Source organism: Myotis nattereri, assembly GCF_964212035.1.
Source record: "Myotis nattereri genome assembly, chromosome: 3".
NCBI classification, from domain to species: domain Eukaryota; kingdom Metazoa; phylum Chordata; class Mammalia; order Chiroptera; family Vespertilionidae; genus Myotis; species Myotis nattereri.
Genome location: NC_138077.1, coordinates 44,838,565 through 44,863,591, shown reverse-complemented (window position 1 = coordinate 44,863,591; position 25,027 = coordinate 44,838,565). Strand labels below are relative to the sequence as shown.

At 41.9% G+C, this 25,027-nt stretch overlaps 1 protein-coding gene across 1 annotated transcript; it reads right to left on the bottom strand.

The window, feature by feature from the left end:
• Window positions 1–894: 894 nt before the first annotated feature.
• Window positions 895–14,775, bottom strand: HRG (histidine rich glycoprotein; the record flags this gene model as incomplete). The annotated part of the gene is made up of 7 exons (XM_081087958.1): window positions 14,557–14,775; window positions 12,422–12,538; window positions 8,692–8,782; window positions 7,395–7,561; window positions 4,705–4,785; window positions 2,839–2,940; window positions 895–1,701 (listed from the first exon to the last, which is right to left on the bottom strand). Exons 1-7 carry the CDS (start codon window positions 14,746–14,748, stop codon window positions 895–897), a joined length of 1,557 nt encoding a protein of 518 aa, XP_080944084.1. The 5' UTR covers window positions 14,749–14,775.
• Between the last annotated feature and the right edge of the window lie 10,252 nt (window positions 14,776–25,027).

Genomic DNA, 25,027 nt, shown 5'->3' with positions numbered 1-25,027 from the left:
AAAAGACAGCAAGATACCAGAGGGAGATGAATATGGTGTTTTTTGCAGTCATGTTCATCAGTAGTCTTAGAGAGACTCCTGCATCCCCAGTTTGATTCAAAAGAAGCAGATACACTAGACCCAAAGAGTGATGTGAACAGGGTAGTAAGCATCCCTTAGTAGAGGGACCTGGGGAACCAGTGAGAAAGAATCAGACCTTCTTCTCATGCCCACCACCCAAACACCTGGGACTGTGTGAGACTCTTGAGCTGTGGCATAACTTTGTGTGGGGAGGAGCAGGGTGGGGAAACTCTAAGAGGACTGAGGTTAAGTTTTCTATTATCCCAGCAGGATGGCAACTTGAAATATAAATTAATGTTTTGAAATTAAAGTGATATTTCTGGGGCACTTGAATTTATGGTCATGATTCATGCCTATAAACTTCTTTGAAAATTATATCCTGAGCTTTGTTTGCTTTATAATTAAATTTAGAACTTATTTCTCCAAAATAAAGAGGATTTAGAGAACTAGAAATAAGAAGTAGGAGAGAATTTGGATCACTTTTATAAGAACAATCCTTTGTATGACAATACATACTTTCTTAGTGTGCCCAGCTACAGCATAAGTACTAAAAGAGGAATGATGCTAGAATTAAAGGAGTTGAGCCCAGAAAGTAAAGAAATTCTGAGGATCAAAAATTTGTCTTGAGTGGTATAGTAGCAAGTGAGAGAAATAACTTTTGACTTGGGACACTGAGATTTTTTCCTCTCCTCTCCATTTTTCTTGTTCTTCTTACGTCATCTCCTCCCCTACCCATATTTTGTCCTATTCTGAATATGAAAGTTAAGATTACAATAACTTATAATGTTGCACTTATCATTGGTTACATTTTATTTATGGTTATAATTCAGAACATTACTCATTTTTCAAGGATTTCAGATTTCTTTCTGGAAATGTCTCTTCAAAAAACTTTGAAACATGTGAAAATTCACTGTTGAACATCCCTGGACATAATTCAGAGGCTGATTGAGGGAAAGGCTGAATTTTTGGCTTTAGAGGATAGTTGTGGTTTGGCAATGAGAAGCTGGGAAAATTGGCTTCAGGAAGAGGAAGAACTTCACCTTTCTTTAATGGAGGGAGTCGGTAAACGTATCCAATTTGTCTCCATTTTAAGGGAAAGTGTCCTTTGCCTGGACCTCTTTCTTCTGAGTGCCTATGTGGTGGGCCATGGCCCCGGTGATGGTGATCTTGGGGACCTTGCCTATGGGGTGGTGGGTCACAGGGTCCATGGTCATGAAAACCATGGTCATCAGGATGCTGTCCATGGGGATGGTGTCCGTGGGGATGGTGTCCATGGTGACGATGTCTATGGTGTTGGTGTCCATGAGGATGATGATCATGAGGACGGTGTCCATGGGATTGGTGCTCACTGGAACTATGATTATGAGGGGGTGCATGTGTGTCATTGATGTGAAAATGGAGGTGATGACATCTTGAAGGAGGCAGTCGTAAAGGAGCTCCTGCTTGAAGTGGTGGTCTGTCTGAGTGATTTTTGTCATCCAGAGGAGGTGGGCATCGAGGTTTATGTGGCTTATGGGGATGGAAGTTATCCCTGGATCTACTGTGTATAAATGGAGGCTTGCCACCAGATGAATGCCCGTGGCCTCCAGAATGGAGGAGATGGTCCAAATGGTGTTGTACATCACTGATGTTTCTATGTTCCTGGTGAAAGACACAGAAAAGTGAATATCATCACGTAAAAGAAGAAATTAGATGTTTAACTTGATTTAATTCAACTAAATCCATACTTTTGGATTGCAAAAATAAATTTTAAAAGTAGTATATAAAAAAGGGTTCTCAAATTTTTATCTAGGCAAGTTTGCATTTAAAATACAAACAAAAATCATCATCTACCTCCATCATTTCACAATAGCAATAGTATTTTATAACAACAGTCAGAAAGATAATCTCAAAGTAAAGGATGGTTCTTTTATATGTAATATGTTATACCACAAACAATTTTCTTATTATCTTTATTTTTCTCATTTCCATTTAAAGTGATAAAATTGTATTACTGAATGGTACTTATCTATAGATCAACATTTGGAAAAGTAGTGCCTTATAATTTAGGCTCTCAACAGAGTTCTGTGACTCTACGTTATAAGCATCTCTTACTCCTAAAAGATGAGCACTTCACCTCTTCACTATCCTCATTCAGATTTAATATTTTTTAAAAAATCTGTGCAGCCATGCCCATGGTGATAAACCTGCCCCCCTTTTTGGTTTGTCACATGGATGTTTGAATTATCTTTTTCTGATACAAAAAATACTGTGAAGAATATTTGTGTGTAGAATAAAAGTTTCTACACATTGATATTCTCATAAAATATTGTTTTATATTTTATTTTACATATCTTTGTATAATAAATTTGACACTAATTCATTCCTCTTAGATTCTGTGCCTAATAATAAAACTAGATTATTAAGTCAGCACTGGAGTCCTTGCTACAAGAATCATTTTCAAATTCAGTAAAGGTTCATTAAATTGGTCATGATTTTACTTTTATGCCAAATCTTACACTTTCCCAATTTTTGGAAAAAGTGTCACACTTCTGGTGTCTTACCAGGAATTGCACTCCTATCCCCAAGGGATATTCTCTACTCCCCCCTCAAACTATCTTCTCTCTCTCTCTCTCTCTCTCTCTCTCTCTCTCTCTCTCTCTCTCTTTCACACACACACACACACACACACACACACACACACACACGCACAGAGCCATAAGAACAAAATACACTATGTGTATGAAAACATTACTTAGTCTGGCACTGCTCATGACAAAGGTTGCTTAGGCAACCCACCTTAAGGCCAAAGACTTCACAGTTTGTGTCAACCTCTATTGGGGTTTCCAAGTCAGAGGCTCCTACATCATAGGACAAAACTGATCTGCAGAATCCAAAGACCTATAAATAAGAGAGAAACCTGTTAGTATATGTGTATTTGTGTGTATGTGTGCAGGTGGTGTGAAGATGTCCAGCAAGAGTTGTGAACTTCCAGACATTCTGGAAAGGAAGGAGAGCTCTAGAAAAATCAAGTTAATATCATCAAGTTAATATCATCATCAAATATCTCCACCAGTTATTTAACAGTATTTCCTAATCAAAATTTTGGGAAAATTACAAGTTCCTAAGATTTTCATTACTGCTGTGGTTCTCTTCCATGACTGGAAACTATCACTGGGTTTCCCCATGTGTGGTAGTTGGGAATATTATGTCATTGATTCCTTCATGTTAGACCAACTCTACTGCACTGAAGACCTGAGTTGCCTGTGTCTAGAGAAAAAGAAGAGTGGTATAGATGAGAGATTTGTACAGCTTTAACCAAGCACCTTGGAGGAAAGTCTTGGAAAGAAGGGAGCCATTATAAAAACGGGTTTGCACAGACCCTGTCATAGAGACTGTCGTCTGGCCCTACCCTAAGTTCAGAGGCTACACCTGGCTGGCACCCCTCTGCCCCAGAGATCCTTAAACCCAGCTGTCGAAGTTACAAGAAGAAAACTCATTTTTTGAGGAGACTGTTAAGCAGTAAGATTTTGAGTACAACCCTTTCCAGTTTGGTTCAGTGGATAGAGCATTGGCCTGTGGACCAAAGGGTCCCAGGTGCAATTCTGGTCAAGAGCACTATCTTGGTTGCAGACTCCTCCCCAGCCCCAAGCCCTGGTCGGGGCTTGTTCAAGAGGCAACCAATCAATGTGTTTCTCTCACATCAACGTCTCTCTCCGTCTTTCTCTCTCTTTCACTCTCCCTAAAAATCAAAGGAAAAATATCCTTGAGCAAGGATTAACAAAAAACAACAACAACAAAAAAAAGGTTTTGAGTACAGGTTTAGAGTCAGAAACCCTATGCTAATCCTGGCTTCATCATGTACTAGTTCTATGAGATTTAGGTAAGTTGCATAAAATTTCTGAAACTCAGTCTTTATTTCTAAAATGAGTTCAGTACTATCTACCCTCAGGTTGTGGGAGGGCTTAGTTAAATGAGATTATGCTATAAAACATTTAGCATTGAGCTCCTCTTCTCCAGCCTCCATGTTTCTGCACTGAGTTTGTATTCTCCACACCACTATAGTTAAGGGTTTGTTGGGGTCAATGGGATGGTCACAGGGCTCCAACAAAGCAATAATATATGGAAGTGGCTTTTAAACTATAGGTTGCCATACAACTGCTGCATATCATTCATAACACTTCCTGCAGGCACATGAGCATCAGTTTATACATGAGTACGGGGAAATCCCATTGGACTGAGCATCTTGGTTGTGAACATTAGGCAAGACCCTTACTTTACTGAGTCCATTACCTTCCCATTTGTCAAATATGCTCACTGTGAGGAGTGAATGAGATGAAGTGAATGAAAGCACCCATGAGTATATGTTCTTAATACATTCTAGTTATTAGTTTTAGCTAAATCTTTAATCTTAATGAGTTAAAAAAAAAACCTCATTGTTAAGTTTAGGTATATATCATGTATATTTTTAAAATAATATTCTCAGTTTTATCGCCATGCCTCAGTTTCCCCATAGGTAAATCTGGAATAAAATGCTATCGAGTTCATAGGGTGGTGCTGGGGGTAATGGGCTAACATATGGGTAAAGCCCTTACAAGGGTATCTGGCACATAGTAAGTAGCCTGCAAATGTTACTAGTGTTTCACACTCATCTATTATACTCACATTATGGTGCCTGTGAAAATGGTGACTGGAGCAGTTCCTCACAGAGAAATCAATATAGTAATTGGTTCTTCTCCCTCCTCTCTAGAACAAATAAGAACAAAGCAGTGTCAGGAACATATTTTTAAAAGCCAGTAGATACCTACTATCCATAATACTGTAAAGGCACTAACAGGATTCACCAATATGTGCCATTTTTTTTATTGTCTGCCTTTTTAAAATTTATCAAGTGATAAGATGAATATTATTTGATTGAAAAGGCTCAGATAGTACAGACACAATCAAGCATAGTGTGAAAAGTCATTCTTCCTGCATCTCAGCCTCTTCCTCTCAGAGGTACCAGCATCATTCATTTGATGTGTTTTTCCTTCTAGCCTTTGTCTAACTATGTTGTGTATATACACATATATCTAATTGTTTAATATAAAGGGGATCATAGTCTAAGTATTGGTCTATAACCACTTTTTTCCCTTGGCAATATATCTGGAAACTCTTCCCGAGGCGTATAGGTCCAAAACATTCTGTTTAGTCCGTAATTGCATTGTATTTATCCCATTGCTTGTATGCACCACAATCTATTTCACTTTGTGTTTTCAAAGAACAAGACAGCATGAACTAGCTGTCCCATAGACTGCTGTGGGGGAGGCACTGGAGAGCCTGGCCGGGGAAGGGCTGGGTGGCTCTAGCCACCCCACGGGGCGTGGGGAGGAGGCTGCTCTGAGCCTCGGTTTTCCATCATAATACAGGGAGGTTAGGACTATGATTTTAATGACTCATAACCCTACCATGCTCTCCTGCATTTTGCTCTTTTTTGTTTGGGTTTCCCCCCTCTCTGATGATATCACATTCCCCACAACTCCAAAAATTAAAAAAAAATTGCAGGAGGGCAGTTTCATGGTATCTGCTGCCTGTCTCTTAAAACTGCAACAGGGATCTCAACTTAAAAAAGCAGCGGGCGGAATATCAAGGTGTGGGGGAGAGGGAGGAGACATATGTAATACTCTTTGTAATACTTTAATTAATAAAACAAAATTTTTTTTTTAAAAAAAGCAGCTGGTGACTGGCACCAGCAGCCCAGGGGAGGAGGCAAGAAGGGTTGATCAAGAGGGAAGGATAACAAAGGGGTTCAAGAAAGTATTTGGGGTGATGGATATGTTCACTATCTTAAGTGTGGTTTTGTATTCATTGGCATATACATGTGTTAGAATTGTCAAATGTTATACTCTAACTAAATATGTGCTGTTTGTTGTAAGTCAATTGCACCTCAGTAAAGTTGCTGTTGTATTAAAATAAACAAATGAACAAACAAACAAAGAAGCTTGTTTTTGTCTTTCTCTGTCTGGCTTCTTTCACTTAGCATTGTCCCCTCTACATTGTCACAAATAGTAAGATTTAATTCCTTTTTATGCTGAGTAACATTTTATAATCTGTATATATAAAGAGCCAGGGGCCATCGCAACCGAACGAATGACCAAACGGACAACCGACCAGGCTGAGTGGGGTGACAAGGCCTGCAGGGGGGTCAGTGAGGGAAGACCAAACAACTGAACAAGCAGGCTGCATGGGGCAACCAGGCCAGCAGGGGGGTTAGTGAGGGATGACCAAATGACTAAACATCAGGCTGCGTGCAGTGACCAGGACGGTAGGGGGTTAGTGAGAAACGTCCAAATGACTGAACAGCAGGCTGGGTGGAGTGACCAGGCTGGCAGGGGGGATAGTGAGGGGTGACCAGGCTGGCAGAGGGGGGCAGTGAGGGGCGATCCAGCTGTCAGGGGGCACAGTTGGCAGCAACCAGGCCAGCAAGGGGGGGATGACCAGGCTGGCAGAGGGGTGCAATGAGGGCAACCAGGCCAGCAGGGGGGGGGGCTATTTGGGGGCAACCAGGCCAGAAGGGGGGAGACAGTTGGAAGCAATCAGGTTGGCAGGGGGGTGCAGTTAAGGGCATCTAGACCAGCAGAGGGGGGCAGTGGGTGAGACCAGTTAGGAAGGAGGGCAGTTGAGGGTGACTAGGCCAGTAGGGGGAGGCAGTTGGGGGTGACAAGGCCTGCAAGTGGGGCAGTAGGGGTTGACCAGGCCGGCGGTGGGAGGCAGTTGGTGGTGACCAGGTTGGCAAGGGGGGCCAGTTGGGGGTGACCAGGCCAGCAGGCAGAGGTGGATAGGGGTGATCAGGCTGGCAGGGGGGCCAGTAAGGGTGATCAGGCAGGCAAGCAGGACAGCAATAAGGAGCCAGCGGTCCTGGATTGTGAGAGGAATGTTTGACTGCCAGTTTAGGATCCTCAGGATCGGGCCTAAACCGGCAGTCAGACATCCCCTGAGGGGTCCCGGATTGGAGAGAGTGCAGGCTGGGCTGAGGGGACCCCCCCCTATGCAAAAATTTCGTGCACTGGGCCTCTAGTAAATATACAATACATATTCTTTATCTAATCATCTATTGATAGGCACTTAGATTGCTTCCATATCTTGTCTATTGTAAATAATGCTGCAGTGAATTTAAGGATGCATGTATCTTTTTAAATTTGTGTACACTTGAAACTAATATTATATTGAATGTTACCTATAAGTTAAAAATTATAATAATAAAAATCATCTGGCCCAAGGAGACCAGTGGGGAGAGGGTCAATGCAACTGAATTTGTGCCTATGAGATTGGAGCCTGGGCCCTCAGACTCCAGCTGGACATTAGTGGAAACTCACGCCTCGGCCGACTCTCTCCACTTGGTCCACTCTGAAAGAGGCAAAGTCACCATTCTCCTTTTTGTACATCTCAAGGACTTTCTCTGCTTGTTTTCTGTAGACCTCAGTCTCCTCAAAGAAATCCAAGAGTACAGGGCTGTCTTTAGTATTGGCCAATGCGGAAAAGACTGGAGAAAGAAGATGGTAGTTTTGTGGCTAAACAGCATTGTCAATGCCATGACTTAATACATATATGCATGGTGGAAACAATAACAATAGCTCTTGTATTACAGATGGGTGAATTGAGGGTTGGAGAGGCTAAGAAGCTTGTTCTAACAAATCAGCTAATCAGCAGCAGAGCTAAACTTAAATCCAGATCCTTCTGATATTCAAGTCTCAGTTGTTACCCTATTCAGATGTCCCAAACCCATCATTCATAAAGTGTGAATATTTTAATGAACTCTTCCTACCTCTGCCAAGGAGAGAGAGTATCATTAAAATGAAGTTTTGCCCAGAAATAGAAGATACAGCTCAGTCTTCTTTAAGGCAAACTCCTGAAGTTGCTGGCTGCTGAATTTTTGTATATTGAATTATGAGGAAATTTGTTATTTTTAAAGGAACTCTGTGATAATTCTCTTGGGGAAAGTACATAATAAGAACATAAACTTTAGATTTAACACTGGTAGGGCAGGTTTAGGTTCACCATATTTGGGGTGTTTTATGAGGCCAAGTAATTTAATCTCTTTGAACCTCTTTTAACTCTAAACTAGAAAGTCTCATAATCTTCATAGTCTTGTTATGCGATTAAATGAGACTGCTGTGTAAGCTGTAGCATTAATACATAAGTTTTACATGTTGAAGTAAATATATTGCTAAATTCTTTGGAAGTGTACTACACAGAGCATCATATTTAATTCTAACAAAGACCCAAAGAGCTAATACTATTATTAGTTTTATTTTACACATTCCTCATGTTAAGTAACTTTCCCTCAAGACCATGCAACTAGTAAATTATGAGATTGGTATTCAAATTCAAGCCAATCTGACCCCAGACAGAGCCCATGTTCTCTATAATGATGCTCTACTGCCTTATGTAGCTTTCTATTTTTTATATATTTAATTTTTTGTAAAGTGTATCAATAACAGGGGGAAACCCTCTTGTGACTCTTTACAGGAGAGTGAGTAATAATCAAGCCCATGAGCATAGATAGGGGCCATTTTTTAATATGTATATCATAGTATTATATGTTAAATACCACTGTATGATTGAATTCTACATCAATCTAGAATTAAGTAGTATTTTAACAGATTATCATACCAGAGCTTGTAGTGCAGTTGAAGTCATTCACTCTAAGGTCTTGAAATTCACTCAAACGTGTTGTAGCTATTACCTTACACTGTCCAATCACCTGTAAGAAAGAGAAGTTTATCATTGTGTACTGCTTTCTTCAGGTTGAATATGAAGACACAAAAAAGTGATGCAACATACGTTATTATCCTTTAAAATTTATTTGTGGTTTCTCAACAAATCCTCTCTCTTTTTTTTAATAAGTCTTTATTGTTCAGATTATAACAGTTGTTCCTCTTTGTTCTCCCCATAGCTCCCCTCCACCCAGTTCCCACCACACCCCATGCCCTTAACACCCCCCCCACATTTATCCTTATCCATAGGTGTTCGATTTTTGTCCAGTCTTCCCGCACCCCTCACGCCCCTGTACCCCCGAGAATTGTCAGTCCACTACCTTTCTATGCCCCTGATTCTATTCTATTCACCAGTTTATTCTGTTCATCATATTTTTTATTCACTTGATTTTTAGATTCACTTGTTGATAGATATGTATTTGTTGTCACTTTGTTGTTCATAATTTTTATCTTTACCTTTTTCTTCTTCTTACTATTCTTAAAGAATACCCTTCAGCATTTCATATAATACTGGTTTGGCGGTGATGATCTCCTTTAGCTTTTTCTTATCTGTGAAGCTCTTTATCTGACCTTCAATTCTAAATGACATATTTGCTGGGTAGAGTAATTTTGGTTGTAGGTTCTTGCTATTCATCACTTTGAATATTTCTTGCCACTCCCTACTGGCCTGCATAGTTTCTGTTGAGAAATCAGCTGACAATCGTATGGGTACTCCCTTGTAGGTAACTAACTGTTTTTCTCTTGCTGCTTTTAAGATTCTCTCTTTGTCTTTTGCCTTTGGCATTTTAATTATGATGTGTCTTGGTGTGGTCCTCTTTGGATTCCTTTTGTTTGGGGTTCTCTGCACTTCCTGAATTTGTAAATCTATGTCTTTCACCAGGTAGGGGAAGTTTTCTGTCATTATTTCTTCAAATAGATTTTCAGTATCTTACTCTCACTCTTCTTCTGGCATCCCCATAATTTGGATATTGGTATGCTTGTAGTTGTCCCAGAGGCTCCTTACACTATCTTCATATTTTTGGATTCTTTTTTCTTTTAGCTTTTCTGGTTGGGTGTTTTTTTGCTTCTTAATATTTCAAATCTTTGACTTGATTCTTGGGATCCTCTAGTCTGCTGTTGGATCTCTGTATATTATTTTTTATTTCAGTAAAAGTGTATGCTTAATTTCTAATTGGTGCTTTTTCATATCCTTGAGGGTCTCACTAAATTTCTCCAAGGTTTCTAGAAGATTCTTGAGTAACCTTATAACCGTGGTTTTGAACTCTGTATGCAGTAGTTTGCTTTCCTCCATTTCTTTCATTTGTGACATGTTTCTTTGTCTCCACATTTTGGCTGCTTCCCTGTGTTAATAGAGTGGCTTTGTGTGCTAGATGTCCTATAGGACCCAGTGGCCCAGCCTCCCTAGTCACCTGACGTAGATGCTCTTGGTGCACCCCTTTGTGGGTCGTGTGCACAGTCTTGTTGTATTTAAGCCTTGATTGCTGTTGGTATCACTGGGAGGAATTGACCTCCAGACCAATTGCCTGTGAGAACCAGTTGTGTCTACAATAGGAAAACTGCTGTGCTGGAAATACCCTTATGGGGCAGGACTTGCTTCAGTGGGGCTTTGATGCTCACTGAGTCTGCCCCCTGAGTGTGTCTCTTATGGTTCTGAAGAGTTGTAATCTGGTGTGGTCTCACTCTGACCACTGGGTAGACTTGCTCTTAGGTTTCCAAGGAGTTGCAAAGGAAGCCACTGCTTGAGGCCACCCAGCAGAAGCTACAGAGACATCTGCAGATTCCTCCTCTTTGTTTGGGGTTTGGAGGTGCCCAGATGAGGAGCAGCTGTGAAGCAATGCAGGCTGCTGACGAGCCCTAGGCCTTATTTTGGAAGCTCTTGTGTTCTTTGACCCAGCTTCAGTTTGTTAGGTTTTAGGTTGCAAAAGGCCAGGCCATTTATATGCAAAATCCTCTGTACACAGCTTGGGTGGGGTTGTAAATTGGGTGGGGCGGGGTCTCAGGGAATCCTGGGGCAGTGCAAACAGCAATGGTTACTCATCGCCCCTGCCCCAGATAGGTCCCTGGGTCTCTGTGTCCCATGGCCTGGTGCAGGAAGAATGAACGCTGTGAGCACCTCTGAGAGAAAGCCACCCTTGAGGTCTGGCCCAATGCCAGACAGTCCAGTTTCTCCCCGTATGAGTCTGGGTCCACAGAGTCTCACCCGGAACTGGAGTTCAGAGCAGTTGGGGACTTGTACCTCCCTCCCAATTGAAAAAGACCACAGCATACCCAGTTGCCATCCCATTTCTCAGCCTCCGTACCTCTGCTATTCCGCACCTCTGCACTCCTACCAGTCTAGATGCGCTTTTCTCTTTCCCTCTAGTTGTAGGACTTCCCCTCAGCCAGCCTTCCCATGGTTCTGGATGATACCCATTTTGTCTTTTAGTTGTAGTTTTGATGTGGTTGTGCGAGGCAGCAAGTTCAGGTGTTTACCTATGCTGCCATCTTGGTTCCTCCCCAATCTTTCTATTCCTGTAGCACAATCATGGAATGTTATTGCAACTACTCTTGAAGAATAACAAGGAATGATGCCTTAGTTGCCCAGCAAGGTGGTACTTTGCCCTGAAGAATTGTTGAAGTTAGAAATGCGAGCAGAGGCAGTTGAAAGCAGAGCTTCTAAGTGTTGTCATTTTCTAGTTGTGTGGCTTTGAACAAGTTATTTAACGTCTCTTAACCTCAAGTTACTCCTCTGTAAAATGTGACTAGTAATAACCTCCCTGCAGGGTTGTTGTGAAAATTAGTGCCTGAAACCTTGATGATGCTCAATAATGCCAGTGTGAATCAATGGAGGCTGTCCAGGCAGCATGGCACGCTGGTGGAAACGCGTCATTCAGGTACTGAGAGGCACGGCCGCTGCTCATCCCCCTCAACAATTCCTCCTTCAAACCTATATTTTCTTAATCTCTTTCTGTGAGTTAATAACATAGGCACCCAAAACCCTCATGAGAACCACAGATAAACTGTTTAAACAGATCATGGCCATATCTCAAACATTTTCAAGAAGAAAAAAAAAGCTAAAATTTCTAGGTATGTAAGTGTCTTATTTTCTGGAACTAAAATCTTAGATCTGTGCTTTTTCATCTTTGTGTTCTCCTCTAGTGGCAGACAGCCTGGGATCAGATTACCCATGTGAAAAGCAGCACAAGATCCCATTCCTCATGATAATTGCAATTAATCCCTTTTGGCCACTCCTGGTCATGGGACCAGTCTTCATAGGACACAATTACAAGTTCATAGGTTCTAGACCCATAGACTATCAGGGCCAGAGAGGACCTTAGAGTTTATTTACTCCAAACTCCTCCTCTTATTTTACAGCTGAGGAGACGGACATTTAGCAACATTAGGTGATTTGCACAAGGTTATAGCTGATCATGCTATAACAAGCCCCACTGAGATATCTTGAACTTGGTTTCTAGGTATGGCTCTCAAGAGAATATTACTCAAAGTCGACATACTCTTCATGGGTCAAAAGACAGAAACTGGTCTTCGTCTTCCTCTTTTGCTGTGGCATATAGCTACCCTCAGAAAACAGAGTAGACAGAAGTCAAGAATAATAAAATGAGGAGAAAGGTATCATGTTTACTTACTATATCAAATAGATATCTAGAAATATTTGGCTCACAGTCATCCCAGTGTTTTCTGGATTGGACTGGACAGTCAGATTCTTTCACATCTAAGACTAGATAATAGACATCTGTGGATTCCTGAAAAATTCAAGAAAGCAACAGGTGAGTAACACATGGAAGCCCAGTATGTTTTCATTAGAAACAATCTCTTGATTTCTTAAACAGAATTTCTGCTCCTTCCCAAATGATTGCAGATGTCTACTTTTGTGTCATTTCATCTGTTTATTTGAATAAATAGCTTGAAAAAGTTACTTCCAAATGTTCTTTTTAACTGGTCATGATGTTGCTTCTGTTAATGAGTTTTAAAAAACAACCACTAAATAGCACCATTTGTTTGGGCAGAGATTTTGAAGAAATTATAACTGATGACAGCCACATCACAAGCTCCAATCTGTGTGCACAATTGTGTCCTCTCACCCAGCTCTTTCCTGAACTTGGACTTCTTGCCTTAATTTCAACTTGCCCAACCCTAAAATCAGCTCTTCTCTTAAAAACCAGCTACCTCTCTCAATTTAACTTGCCTTTTGTCAATGACACCATTAATTATTTCTTGCCTTAGTCGGCTTAAAAAAAATGTGACATCAGCTTTGATTTCTTCCTTTGCTTTTGCTATACAATCACCAGGCCTTGAATGGTCTTTCTTTAAAATATCTCATGTTTTTTTTCATTCTGATTGCCATAAATTCCACCACCTTGGTCTCGCTTCATTTCCTCATTCCTGAACACATAATATAGCTTTCTAGTTCAAGCCCATGCCACTTGCATCCATCTCTCCAGGTACATAATGCTCCCTGCCTCCACTCAGAGGTAGTCCTGGGCCAATTCATCCTGTGTCCTTTAATGTGGCAGAGATCCTGGACTGGGACTAGTAGTCACTAAGTTGCTAGTTGAATCCCGAGTCCCTGCACTCATTCTCTGCAACCTGTAGAGCCTCCACATCTAATACTTTAAGAAGCATCAAGTTATCTGTTTGTCCTCTGTGATGCTCTATTGTCTGACCTCCCTGATTTTAGTGGTTCCTCCAAAGGGTAGGTTATTTTGGGGAGTGGGGAAGAGAGGCCTCCCTCCTTAATCTCTATCAAGCCCTCAAATCTATTCAAAGTAAGTATATAATCTATGTCAGTAATTTTCAATATTTTCATCTCATGGCACATATACACTAATTACTGAAATTCTGTGGCATATATATATATATATATATATATATATATATATATTTGCTTATCTGGCAAAAAAGAAAATAGGTATAATTTTGATTCATTCACATTGTATGGCTTTGGTATGTGGGCTGTTGCCCTTTTTCCATTTGATAATCTAAGGAATAAAAGGTCAGTGCCCCTGACTAAATAATCAGGCATTTCATGTTTTAAAAATTCCTGTGGCACACTGGTTGAAAATTGCTGATCAAAGTGAGGACAGTAGGCTTGCTTTGCATCAGGATAAGCCTACATTATTTCTTCCACCCTGCTTGCTGTGCAAATCTCACATAGAACTTCCGGAATTCCCCTGCTTGTGTCTAATTACTCCCTAATACTCTCCTGCCTGATTTCTTACCCACATAGAGGTGGTATTCCTGGAATTTCCCTGGAATGCCTTTAACCCAGCCCATCTTCCTGTTCAAATCCTGCTTCATTTGGATTTCCCAAATGAAGCAGTCTTTCCTTCAATGGTAATAGATCTCCTTTCATTAGATTGTCCAGCATCTATAATACTCGGTCACTTAAATATATCCTACCTTATACAGAGTGTGTGTGTGTGTGTGTGTGTGTGTGTGTGTATGAGCTGATTCTTATTTCCTTAGGGCAAGGCTTACAGTTCATTCTGATTTTTCTCTTATAACACTTTGCATTTGATTGCACTCAACGTCAGTGCTTATAAGTAATCACAGATTGATTCATAGTTAAGAACATACTAATAACAGACGTTAGTTTTTTTTAAAAAAAAAATAAGTACATTCTAGAGCAGCAGAAGAAACCAAACAGAAAACCCTGACCAAGGCCATTCCATTGTGCAAAGCAGTAGGTTTAGTGGCTAGCGCCACACTTGCTCCAGGTGCATGGTTTCCGAACTTAGCTCTGCCATTGGCAATTCCTTACCATTTTGTCCAGGTGGGCATCAGCGACCCGCAGCAACTGAAAAAGGTAGCCATTCGAACGTCCTTTATTGATCAGGTCTAGAGCTTTCCCAGCCAGGAGCTCAGTAGCATTGCAGTCTATGGGACTCACAGCATAGGAATATCTAAGTGTGATCCAAAGGATGGAAAGCTGAGCTGCAGTAAATGTCTTCATTTTGTTAAAATGGGAAAACCATCCCTTGCTATGGTATACCACAGCAGAGAATTTTATACAGACTTTTTAAACACACACACACACACACACACACACACTATTGATTAATCAGTTTTTATAGATTTTTGTTGTGTAAACTGTTTGTTCACCTTGACCCCCAGGTTAAAATCTCAATCAACATGCTGTAAATGATTAATGGGTTCTGGGAACAGAAAGTTGAGACATGCCTCTGATGAGTGGGTGAAACTGTGAGCTGCAAAAATCTGGATATTTCTAGTAGGTACCAGGTCCAAAGTGTTTTTGCCCATAAGCACTGCCTCATTCATTGTTGTGGGGGGTAAGCAGTAAAGTAACTTTCCTCCATCTGGCGGTCTGTCTCAGTCAGGGATTGCCACCATCGGTCTCCTTGTTGGATTATAGCACTAGAGGTCTTTAGCAGAAAACAGCCATATTATTTAAGGGAGGACCTGAGTTCAGGTAGAATAAAATGATTAAGAGGCTGTTGCTTTAGCAATCCTGAGAAAGAACAAAGTAGGTGGGATCTCAATACCAGATATCAAACTGTATTACAAAGCCACTGTTCTTAAAACAGCTTGGTACTGGCACAAGAACAGACATATAGATCAATGGAATAGAATAGAGACCCCAGAAATTGACCCAAACCACTATGCCCAATTAATATTCGACAAAGGAGGCAAGAGCATACAATGGAGTCAAGACAGTCTTTTCAATAAATGGTGTTGGGAAAATTGGACAGATACATGCAAAAGGATGAAACTAGATCACCAACTCACATCATACACAAAAATAAACTCAAAATGGATAAAAGACTTAAACGTAAGACGGGAAACCATAAAAATACTAGAGGAATCCACAGGCAGCGAAATCGCAAACATATGCCGAAGAAATTTCTTCTCTGATAATGCTGCTAGGGCAATGGAAACTAAAGAGAAAATAAACAAATGGGACTACATCAAAATAAAAAGCTTTTGCACAGCAAAGGAAACCATCAAAAAAACAACAAGAAGACCCACTACATGGGAGAACATATTTACCAATGATACCACCGATAAGGGTTTAATTTCCAACATTTACAGGGATCTCATGAAACTTAACAAAAGGAAGATAAACAATCCAATAAAAAAAAATGGGCAATGGACCTAGATAGACACTTTTCGAAAGAGGACATACAGAAGGCAGAAAGACATATGAAAACCTGCTCAAAGTCACTAATTATACGAGAGATGCAAATCAAAACGACAATGCGTTATCATCTCACACCTGTCAGAATGGCTATCATCAACAAATCAACAAACAACAAGTGTTGGAGAGGATGTGTAGAAAAAGGAACCCTTCTGCACTGCTGGTGGGAATGCAGACTGGTGCAGTCACTGTGGAGAACAGTATGGAGCTACCTCAGAAGACTAAAAATGGAACTCCCATTTGACCCTGTGATCCCACTACTAGGAATATATCCCAAGAAACCAGAAACGCCAATTAGAAAGTATATATGCACCCCTATGTTCATAGCAGCACAATTCACCATAGCTAAGATTTGGAAACAGCCTAAGTGCCCATCAGCAGATGAGTGGATTAGAAAACTGTGGTACATATACACAATGGAATACTATGCTGTGGTAAAAAAAAAAAAAAAAAGGAACTCTTTCCTTTTGCAACAGCATGGATGGAACTGGAGAGCATTATGCTAAGTGAAATAAGCCAGTCAGAGAAAGATAAATACCACATGATCTCACTCATTTGTGGATTATAGAGAACAACATAGACTGATGAAAAGGGACAGACCCAAAGACTGAGAAACAGCGATCAGGCTATCAATCCCCAGAAGGAAAGTAGGGGAGGGCGGGGGTAAGGGGAAGAGATCAACAGAAGGACTTGTATACATGTATATAAGCCAAACCAATGGACATGGACAACGGGGGTATGGGAGCATGAGTTTGTGTGTGTGGGGGGGGGAGGTTGGGGGTTAAAGGGGGGGATGAGGACACATTTGTAATACCTTAACTAATAAAAAAAAAAAAAGAGGCTGTTGCTTTGTAGTCAGAACTGAATTTTAACTCTGTTGTTACCCTCTTCCTGTGTGATGCTGGGTAAGTTATGAAATGGCTGAGTTATTGTTTCCTCGTGTATAAAATGGGGATTAATGCCTCCTGGCAGGATTGTTTTGATAATTTAATAAGAAAACATATAAACTAAATAATGCAATTCTTGACACAGATTCAGGTGCTGAATAAACGATGCTATTGACAATTTTTTTGTTATTATTATTATTACTAGAAGCCCTGTGCACAAAATATTGTGCACTGGCGGGTGGGGGGTGGGGGGTGGGGGGTCTCAGCCCAATCTGTGCCCTCTCACAGTCTGGGACCCCTCAGGAGATAACCACCTGCTGGCTTAGACCCACTCCCCTGGTGGCAGATGGCACGCCCAATCCCGCGGTGTCTGCCCTGACTCCCCTGGTGTTAGATGGCAGGACCGGATCCCGTGCTGGGGTGGGCGGCGCCTCGGCATCGCGCTGAGGTCTCTATGGATGTTCAGGCTCCAAAAGCGTAGGTTTTCTTTATTGGTTTTGTTTTACTTCTTGAAATTGAAATGTGTTAAAAAAAAATTTTTTTTTCTGCACCTTTTCAGGTCCCAGGGATCCTGCCATGCACCAGCTGTCCTTTCCCAGCTCGGTGCTCCTCCGAGCTTTTCACGGAGGGGCAACCTTTTAGGGGTGCATTGAGAGAAGCCCAGCTTTCTGAAAGCGAGTGTTTGATTTGGGGATTTGTGGTCTGGCTGAGGAGCCCCCAGGGCCCACTCAGAACAGTGGGGGCAGTCACAGTGAGTGACCAAAGAAACCAGAGAAAAGTTAGGAGACAATAAACGGTTCGATCTCTAATTCCGCACGTTGCAGGAGCCCAGGTGCGCCCTGGATTTTCCAGGGAGAGAGTGAGCGAGTGAGTGTCCACTGCCCCTCACACAGCCGGCCACTTGGAGTGTGACTTTTTCCAGCAAGGGGGTGGACTCGGCCACGTGGGCCTTGTTCCCGCCTTTGCAGATGCATGTGTGTGTGTGTGGAGTGGGGAGAGGCAATTAGGACCAGGAGGCGGGTGCGTGCTCTGGGGGTCAGGAGGTCAGCGAGGCCTAGGTGCACCAGACACGCAGGGGCCGCCGCCCAGCTGTTGGGGCCAGCAGAGAGCCGCGGTGGCCACCTGCCCCCGGGGTAGCTGGGAGCCAGCGCTGCTCCGCGGCACTCTGCTTTCCCCACCCCAGAAGGCACTGTTTGTCAAACTTGGCTGCCTTGGCAGGAGGCGCCTACCTGCATGTCCTCACCTGGAGAATTGTTCCCTTTCAGTCCTTGGATCTGGGCTCAGGAACCTTAGCCTCACAGAATGATGGGGAGGGGGCGGGGCGGGTGGTGTGTGTGTGCAAAGAAAAGGGGTCTGCGACCCAACAGTGTCTGCGTTTTACCTGTGAATCCCGCCAGGCCTCCCACCTTCCAGGGCAGGAGAGAGGAGGCCGCTGGTGCTCCCCATGCATTTGGGGCGTGGTGCCCAGTTACTTGCCTCTCAGTGCGAGCAGGACTCCGGCCTGGCTTGGGTTCAGTCACCACATGTCTCCGGAGGGCCCCTTGGCCACCGTCTTGGTGCAGAGAGCGAAGGCGCCTTCCCTGGGCCTGACAAACCCACCTGAACCTGGCCTCCCCACCTTTGTGCGAAACTTCACAGGTGGGGATGGCCCTTGCTTGCCCAGCCCACAGGCAGCGTGACTCTGCGATGCAAGGCAAAGCCCGGGAGCACTTGGGGCCTGCATCACTGACCTGGGGCGGGCAGAGTTTGCCAGTGTGAGGCTGTTCCACCCTCCCCTGCAATTCACTGCACTTTCCAGGTGCCTCCTCCTGGGATTTCCCTATTCTCAGGCTCTCCTGGCATCTAAGGCCTCCTTCCCTCCAGGGCCCAAGGTCGGTCCGGCTAAGGGTTTGGGGTTCTTCCTCTGGCCTCCGCCTATACTTGGCGCCTACCCCGACCCCAGGTAGGAGCCAGGCTGGAGGCTGGTAGCCACGCAGTATGAGCATGACCCGGGTGCGGAGGACATGGGGGCGGGCCGAGTCTGCAGCTCTGCACTGGCCAGAAGAGCGCAAACTGCCGGCCTTAGGCACATTGGCTCGCACCAGTTCCGAGCACTCCGAGTGGCCTGGCCGCGCAGCCTGGACCTGAAGCCACCCACCCTTGGAGGGCCCCGCGCCTGTCCTGTCCACGCCCCACCCCCCCCCACCCCCCACGCCCTGGGCTTCTCCTCACAGGAAATGCACTTTATTACACTTTGGAAGGCTGGTAGGATGCTTGCAGACTCCTCGGGCTCTGCTGCAAGCAGGAAGGGGCGCCCAGGAGTGGGCCCCCTGTCTCCGGTGGGTGGGTGAGGGCTCAGGCGAGGGGATGGACACTGCTTGCCTTCGCCCCAGCCCCGCCTGCCCCCAGGTCACACACAGGAGTGGGCCTGGTGTCTCCGGTGGGCGGGTGAGGGCTCCAGCAGGCAATCAGCAATTGCTTTGCCTGAGCCTCTGCCCCCAGGTCGCACATGGGGGCCTGGATGTCGGTTTGCGCTGTCCCGCCCTGCCTGCAGTGTACAAATTGGCCGCCATCTTTGTTGGCGGTTAACCGCCATCTTAGTTGGCAGTTAATATGCATATCTCACTGATTAGCCAATGGGAAGCATATCGGAGGTACGGTTAATTACCCTTTTTGTCTTTTATTAGATAGGATTGTGCCTGAGAAGAAGTTGAGGACACCAGCTATCATTCCAGTTCTCCATGGCTCTTAAAACATGCCAAAAATATTGGTTCCTGTGGAAGAGAACTGTGGTGAGGGTAGAAGTCAAGCCATTTGATGCCCACCCACCCCACTCACAAAGGTGGGTTGGGGGAATGCTATTGATTAAAACAAAAACTGTTTTATACTTCAATGAGTTGAGTTCCTTCATTAAGTCTTTCAATTATTGCTGAATTGGTTATGTTCAATATGGAGAACCCTGGGCAAACCAAATGCTGGTGAAGGGAAAGGGATGGGACAGGGGAAAGCCACCAAGGATGAGAATAAGCTTTTCCTGCAGTACTGTTTTGCTAAGACTTAGGTGTACTCATGAGAGCCATGCCTTGTCTTCCTCTTGCTTTATTGAATCTTAGATACAGACATAATGCTAGTGATGCCATCCAGTTTCTGGGGCAGCTTCAGATGAGACAGACATCTCAGGGAGCCGGTGAGAGTGCTAGGGTGTCAATGGTCAGAAGGAGACAGAATGATGGTGAGTAGGAGAGATAGTCTGTCCTGGTGAACTGTCTGATCTAGTGTTGTGGCAGAATGCCCTGGAGACCAATCAGCCAGCACTCCGAGGGAGGAAAGTATACGCTTTATTTCACAGATCTGCTACTCCAGGGTTATTCTGGATCCAAAGTCTGAACTGAACTTGTGGGGAGACTCTGACCTATATATCTCCTCCTGTGACAGGAACCTGAGTGTCCCCGCAGCTCTGCCCAAATCAGTCTTGGCAGAGCCTTGGGGTCATGCTCCACAGCTCTACCCAAGTCAGCCAGAGTGGAGAAGTAAGACTACAGTTTTAACCAGATGCTAAAATGGGTTGCAAGGCCCCCTCCACTATATTCCTTTTCACTGGGAAGTGACGTTTAGCGTTGGTGAAGCTTCTTACTGGCTTTGGGAAAGCTTCCTGGCAGTCCTGAGCCAGAGAATGGCCAATGATGTGGAATGGAGAGGGGACTAGTGACTTTTCACAAGATGGTTATCAGGGCAGCTGAGGGTAGATAGATCTTCACCTCCATGTATTCTTTCTGGCATGCAGTGTCTTTCTGGGTGTCCTGGCTATAGGATCAGAAAAGTCAGGAACAGAATTTTTATTCTTTTTGTTGTTGTTAATCCTCATCCAAGGATATTTTTCCATTGAGTTTTAGAGAGTGTGGAAGGGAGGGGGAGAGAGAGAAACATCGATGTCAGAGAGACATATAAATTGGTTGCCTCCCACACTCCCACATGAGTCCCGGATTGAGCCTGCAACCAAGGTACATGCCCTTGACCAGAATTGAACCCGGGACCCTTCAGTCCATGGGCCAATGCTCTATCCACTGACCAAAACCTGCCAGGGCCAGAATTTTTATTCTTTAAAGCTTGTTTCCCCCCACTATGGTTGAGTGTTTACTTGCAACCTCTATTTTTGAAGGGTATTACTAGAAGCCACTTAAGGTTTATAAATGTGGAAAATACAAAAGTATAAAGAAAAACTCACCTCTAATTCTACTACAATGAGAAAAATCATGAACAATTATATATTGCTTTATAGACTTTTTCTATTTAAATATCTATAATATGTATGCTTTTACATTATTGGGATTATTCTGTATATACAGGTATTGTTTTCCTCCACTGGATTGAATGCTTATTACAACCTCTATTTTTGAGGGGTATTACTAGAAGCCATATAAGCTTTATGAATGTTGAGGTTTGTTTGGATTTTTTAATAAGGTTTTATTTTCATATTTGAGTTATTTTAATTATACAATTTTTAGCTATAAATATAATCTCTATACAAAGTTAAAAGAACACAGGATATTATGAAATATGTAAAATAAAAAATCTTTGTTATCCCTCATTCTTTTTTAAAAATATTTTTATTTATTCATGAGAGAGAGAGAGAGAGAGAGAGAGAGAGAGAGAGAGAGAGAAAGAGAGAGAGAGAGAGAAACATTGATTTGTTGTTCAATTTAGTTATGTATCCATCGGTTGCTTTTTGTGTGTGCCCTGATCTGGGATTGAACTCACAACCTTGGTGTATTGGAACAATGCTCTAATCAACACAGCTACCTGTCCAGGGATTATCCTACCTATCATTCTTCAAACCTTTTCCCAAGGGAAACACTTTTTTTAAAAAATTCAAGGGACATTTCTGAAGGTACATTTTTATTGATTTTACAGAAAGAGAAAGGGAGAGGGAGAGAGAGAGAGAAACTTCAACTTTAAACAATAAAGAATTTTTAAAAAGAAAGAAAAGAAACATCAACATTGATTGACTGCAGAAATAAATAACATAGAGACTAAAAAACAATACAAAAAAAATCAATGAAACCAAGAGTTGGTTCTTTGAAAGGATAAACAAAATTGATGAACCATTAGCTAGACTCATCAAGAAACAAAGACAGAGGACCCAAATAAATAAAATCAGAAATAAAACTGGAGAAGTAACCACTGACACCACAGAAATACAAAGGATTTTAAGAAAATACTATGAATAACTATATGCCAACAAACTGGACATAGGGGACAAAATGGACAACTTCCTAGAAAAATATAATCTCCCAAAACTGAATCAGAAGGAATCAGAAAACCTGAATAGGCCAATAACAACTGATGAAATAGGAACAGTAATCAAAAAACTCCCACCAAAAAAAACCCAGGTCCAGATGGCTTCACAGGGAAGTTTTACCAAACATTCAAAGAACTAACACCTATACTCCTCAGACTATTTCAGAAAATCCAAGAGGAAGGAACACTTCCAAACTCTTTTTATGAGGCCAGAATTATCCTAATTCTAAAACCAGATAAAGACACTACAAAGAAAGAAAATTACAGGCCAATATCCCCAATGAACATGGATACTAAAACCCTCAACAAAATATTATCAAATCGCATCCAGCAATGTATTAAAAAGATCATACACCATGATCAAGTGGGGTTTATTCCAGGGATGCAAGGCTGGTACAATATTCGCAAATCAATAAATGTGAAACATCACATAAACAAATTGAAAGACAAAAATCACATGATATATCAATAGATGCAGAAAAAGCATTCGACAAAATCCAACACCCATTTTTGATAAAAACTCTTAGCAAAGTGGGAATAAATGGAGCATATCTACATGATAAAGGCCGTATATGAAAAGCCTACAGCCAACATCATACTCAATGGGCAAAAACTAAAACTGTTTCCCTAAGAACAGGAACAAGACAGGGATGCCCACTTTTACCACTGCTGTTTGACAGAGTATTAGAAGTACTAGCCATAGCAATCAGACAAAAAGAAGAAATAAAAGGCATCCAAATTAGAAAAGAAGTAAAACTGTCATTATTAACAGATGACATAATACTGTTCATAGAAAACTCTAAAGACTCTATCAAAAACTACTAGACTTAATAAATGACTTCGGCAATGTAGCAGGATACAAAATTAACACCCATAAATCTATGGCTTTTTTATACACCAATAATGAACTCACAGAAAGAGAAACTAAAAAAGAAATCCCATTTACCATTGCAACAAAAAAACTAAGATACCTACAAATAAACTTAACTAAGGAGGTAAAAGACCTGTACTTGGAAAACTACAGGACACTGAAAAAAGAGATAGAGGAAGACATAAACAAATGAAAGAATATACCATGTTGTTGGATTGGTAGAATCAACATCATTAAAATGTCCATACTACCCAAAACAATCTACAAATTCAATGCAATCCCCATTAAAATACCAAAGGCATATTTCACAGACTGTGTGCTGCTGGCATAAGAGCAGACATATAGACCAATGGAACAGAACAGAGAACCCAGAAATTGACCCAAGCCATTACCTAGTATGCTCAATTAATATTTGACAAAAGAGGCAAGAGCATACAATGGAATCAAGACAGTCTCTTCAATAAATGATGTTGGGGAAATTGGACAGATACATGCAAAAAAAAAGTGAAACTAGACCACCAACTTATACCATACACAAAAATAAACTCAAAATGGATTAAGGACTTAAACAAAAAGCAGGAATCCATAAAAATCTTAGAAGAATCCATAGGCAAAAAAAATAGCAGACATATGTCATAGCAATATCTTTTACCGATACAGCTCCTAGGATAATGGAAACTAAGGAGAAAATAAAAAAATGGGACTACATCAAAATTAAAAGCTCTGCACAGCAAAAGAAACCTACAAGAAAGCCCACTGCATGGGAGAACATATTTGCCAATGTTATCTTTGATAAATTACAGGGAACTTATACAACTTAACAAAAGGAAGATAAACAATCCAATCAAAAAATGGGCAAAGGACCTAAATAGACATTTTTCAAAAGAGGACATACAGAAGGCCAAGAGACATATGAAAACATGTGCAAAGTCACTAATCATTGAGAGATATAACACAAAACAACAATGAGGTACCATCTCGCACCTGTCAGAATGGCTATCATCAATAAAACAAAAAGTGCTGGCAAGGATGTGGAGAAAAAAGAACCCTTATGCACTTCTGGTGGGAATGCAGACTGGTGCAGCCACTGTGGAAAACAGTATGGAGTTTCCTCAAAAAATAAAAAAAGGAACTGCCATTTGACCCAGTAATCCCACTTCTAGGAATATATCCCAAGGAATCAGAAACACTATCAGAAAGGATATATGCACCCCTTGTTCATAGCAGCACAATTTATAACAGCTAAGATTTTACAAACAGCCTAAGTGTCCATCAGCAGATGAGTGGATTAAAAAACAGTGGTACATCTACACAATGGAATACTATGCTGTGGTAAAAAAAAAAAAAAAGAAGGAACTCCTACCATTTGCAACAGCATGGATGGACCTAGAGAGCATTATGCTAAGTGAAATAAGCCAGTTGGAGAATGATAAATATCACATGATCTCACACATTTGTGGAATATAATGAAAAACATAAACTGATGAACAAAACTACAGACATAGATGAATCAAACCGATTGTCCAACCTCAGAGAAAAGGTTGGGGAGGGGGTGGTTAGAGATCAACCAAAGGACTTGTGTGCATGCATATGAGCATAACAAGTGGACACAGACAGTAGGGGAATGGGGCCATGTGCTGGGGGATGGGAGCAGCCAGGGAGAGGGCAATGGGGGGAAAAGGAGACTTATGTAATACTTTAAACAATAAAGAATTTAAATTTTAAAAAAGGTATATGTGTGTGCCTATCTGTATCATATATAAACACAATATACATATACATATACATGTACATAATATTATATGTTGTCTACATCTCTTTATATATTTTTAAGGGGGAAAATTGAGAATGAATGTTATTTGGGTTCTTAATTTATTCTCTGAGCAAAACTATTAAATAAGCTAGAAAACTCCCGAACTTGGGGACACTATCTGATTCTCTCCAGGCTTAGCCACAGGCAACTGTTTCTTCCTTCTACCCCCATTGCTAAGTGACTTTATCAAGTTCTGGGCTCAGAGACTATTTATACAGGTAAGAAAAA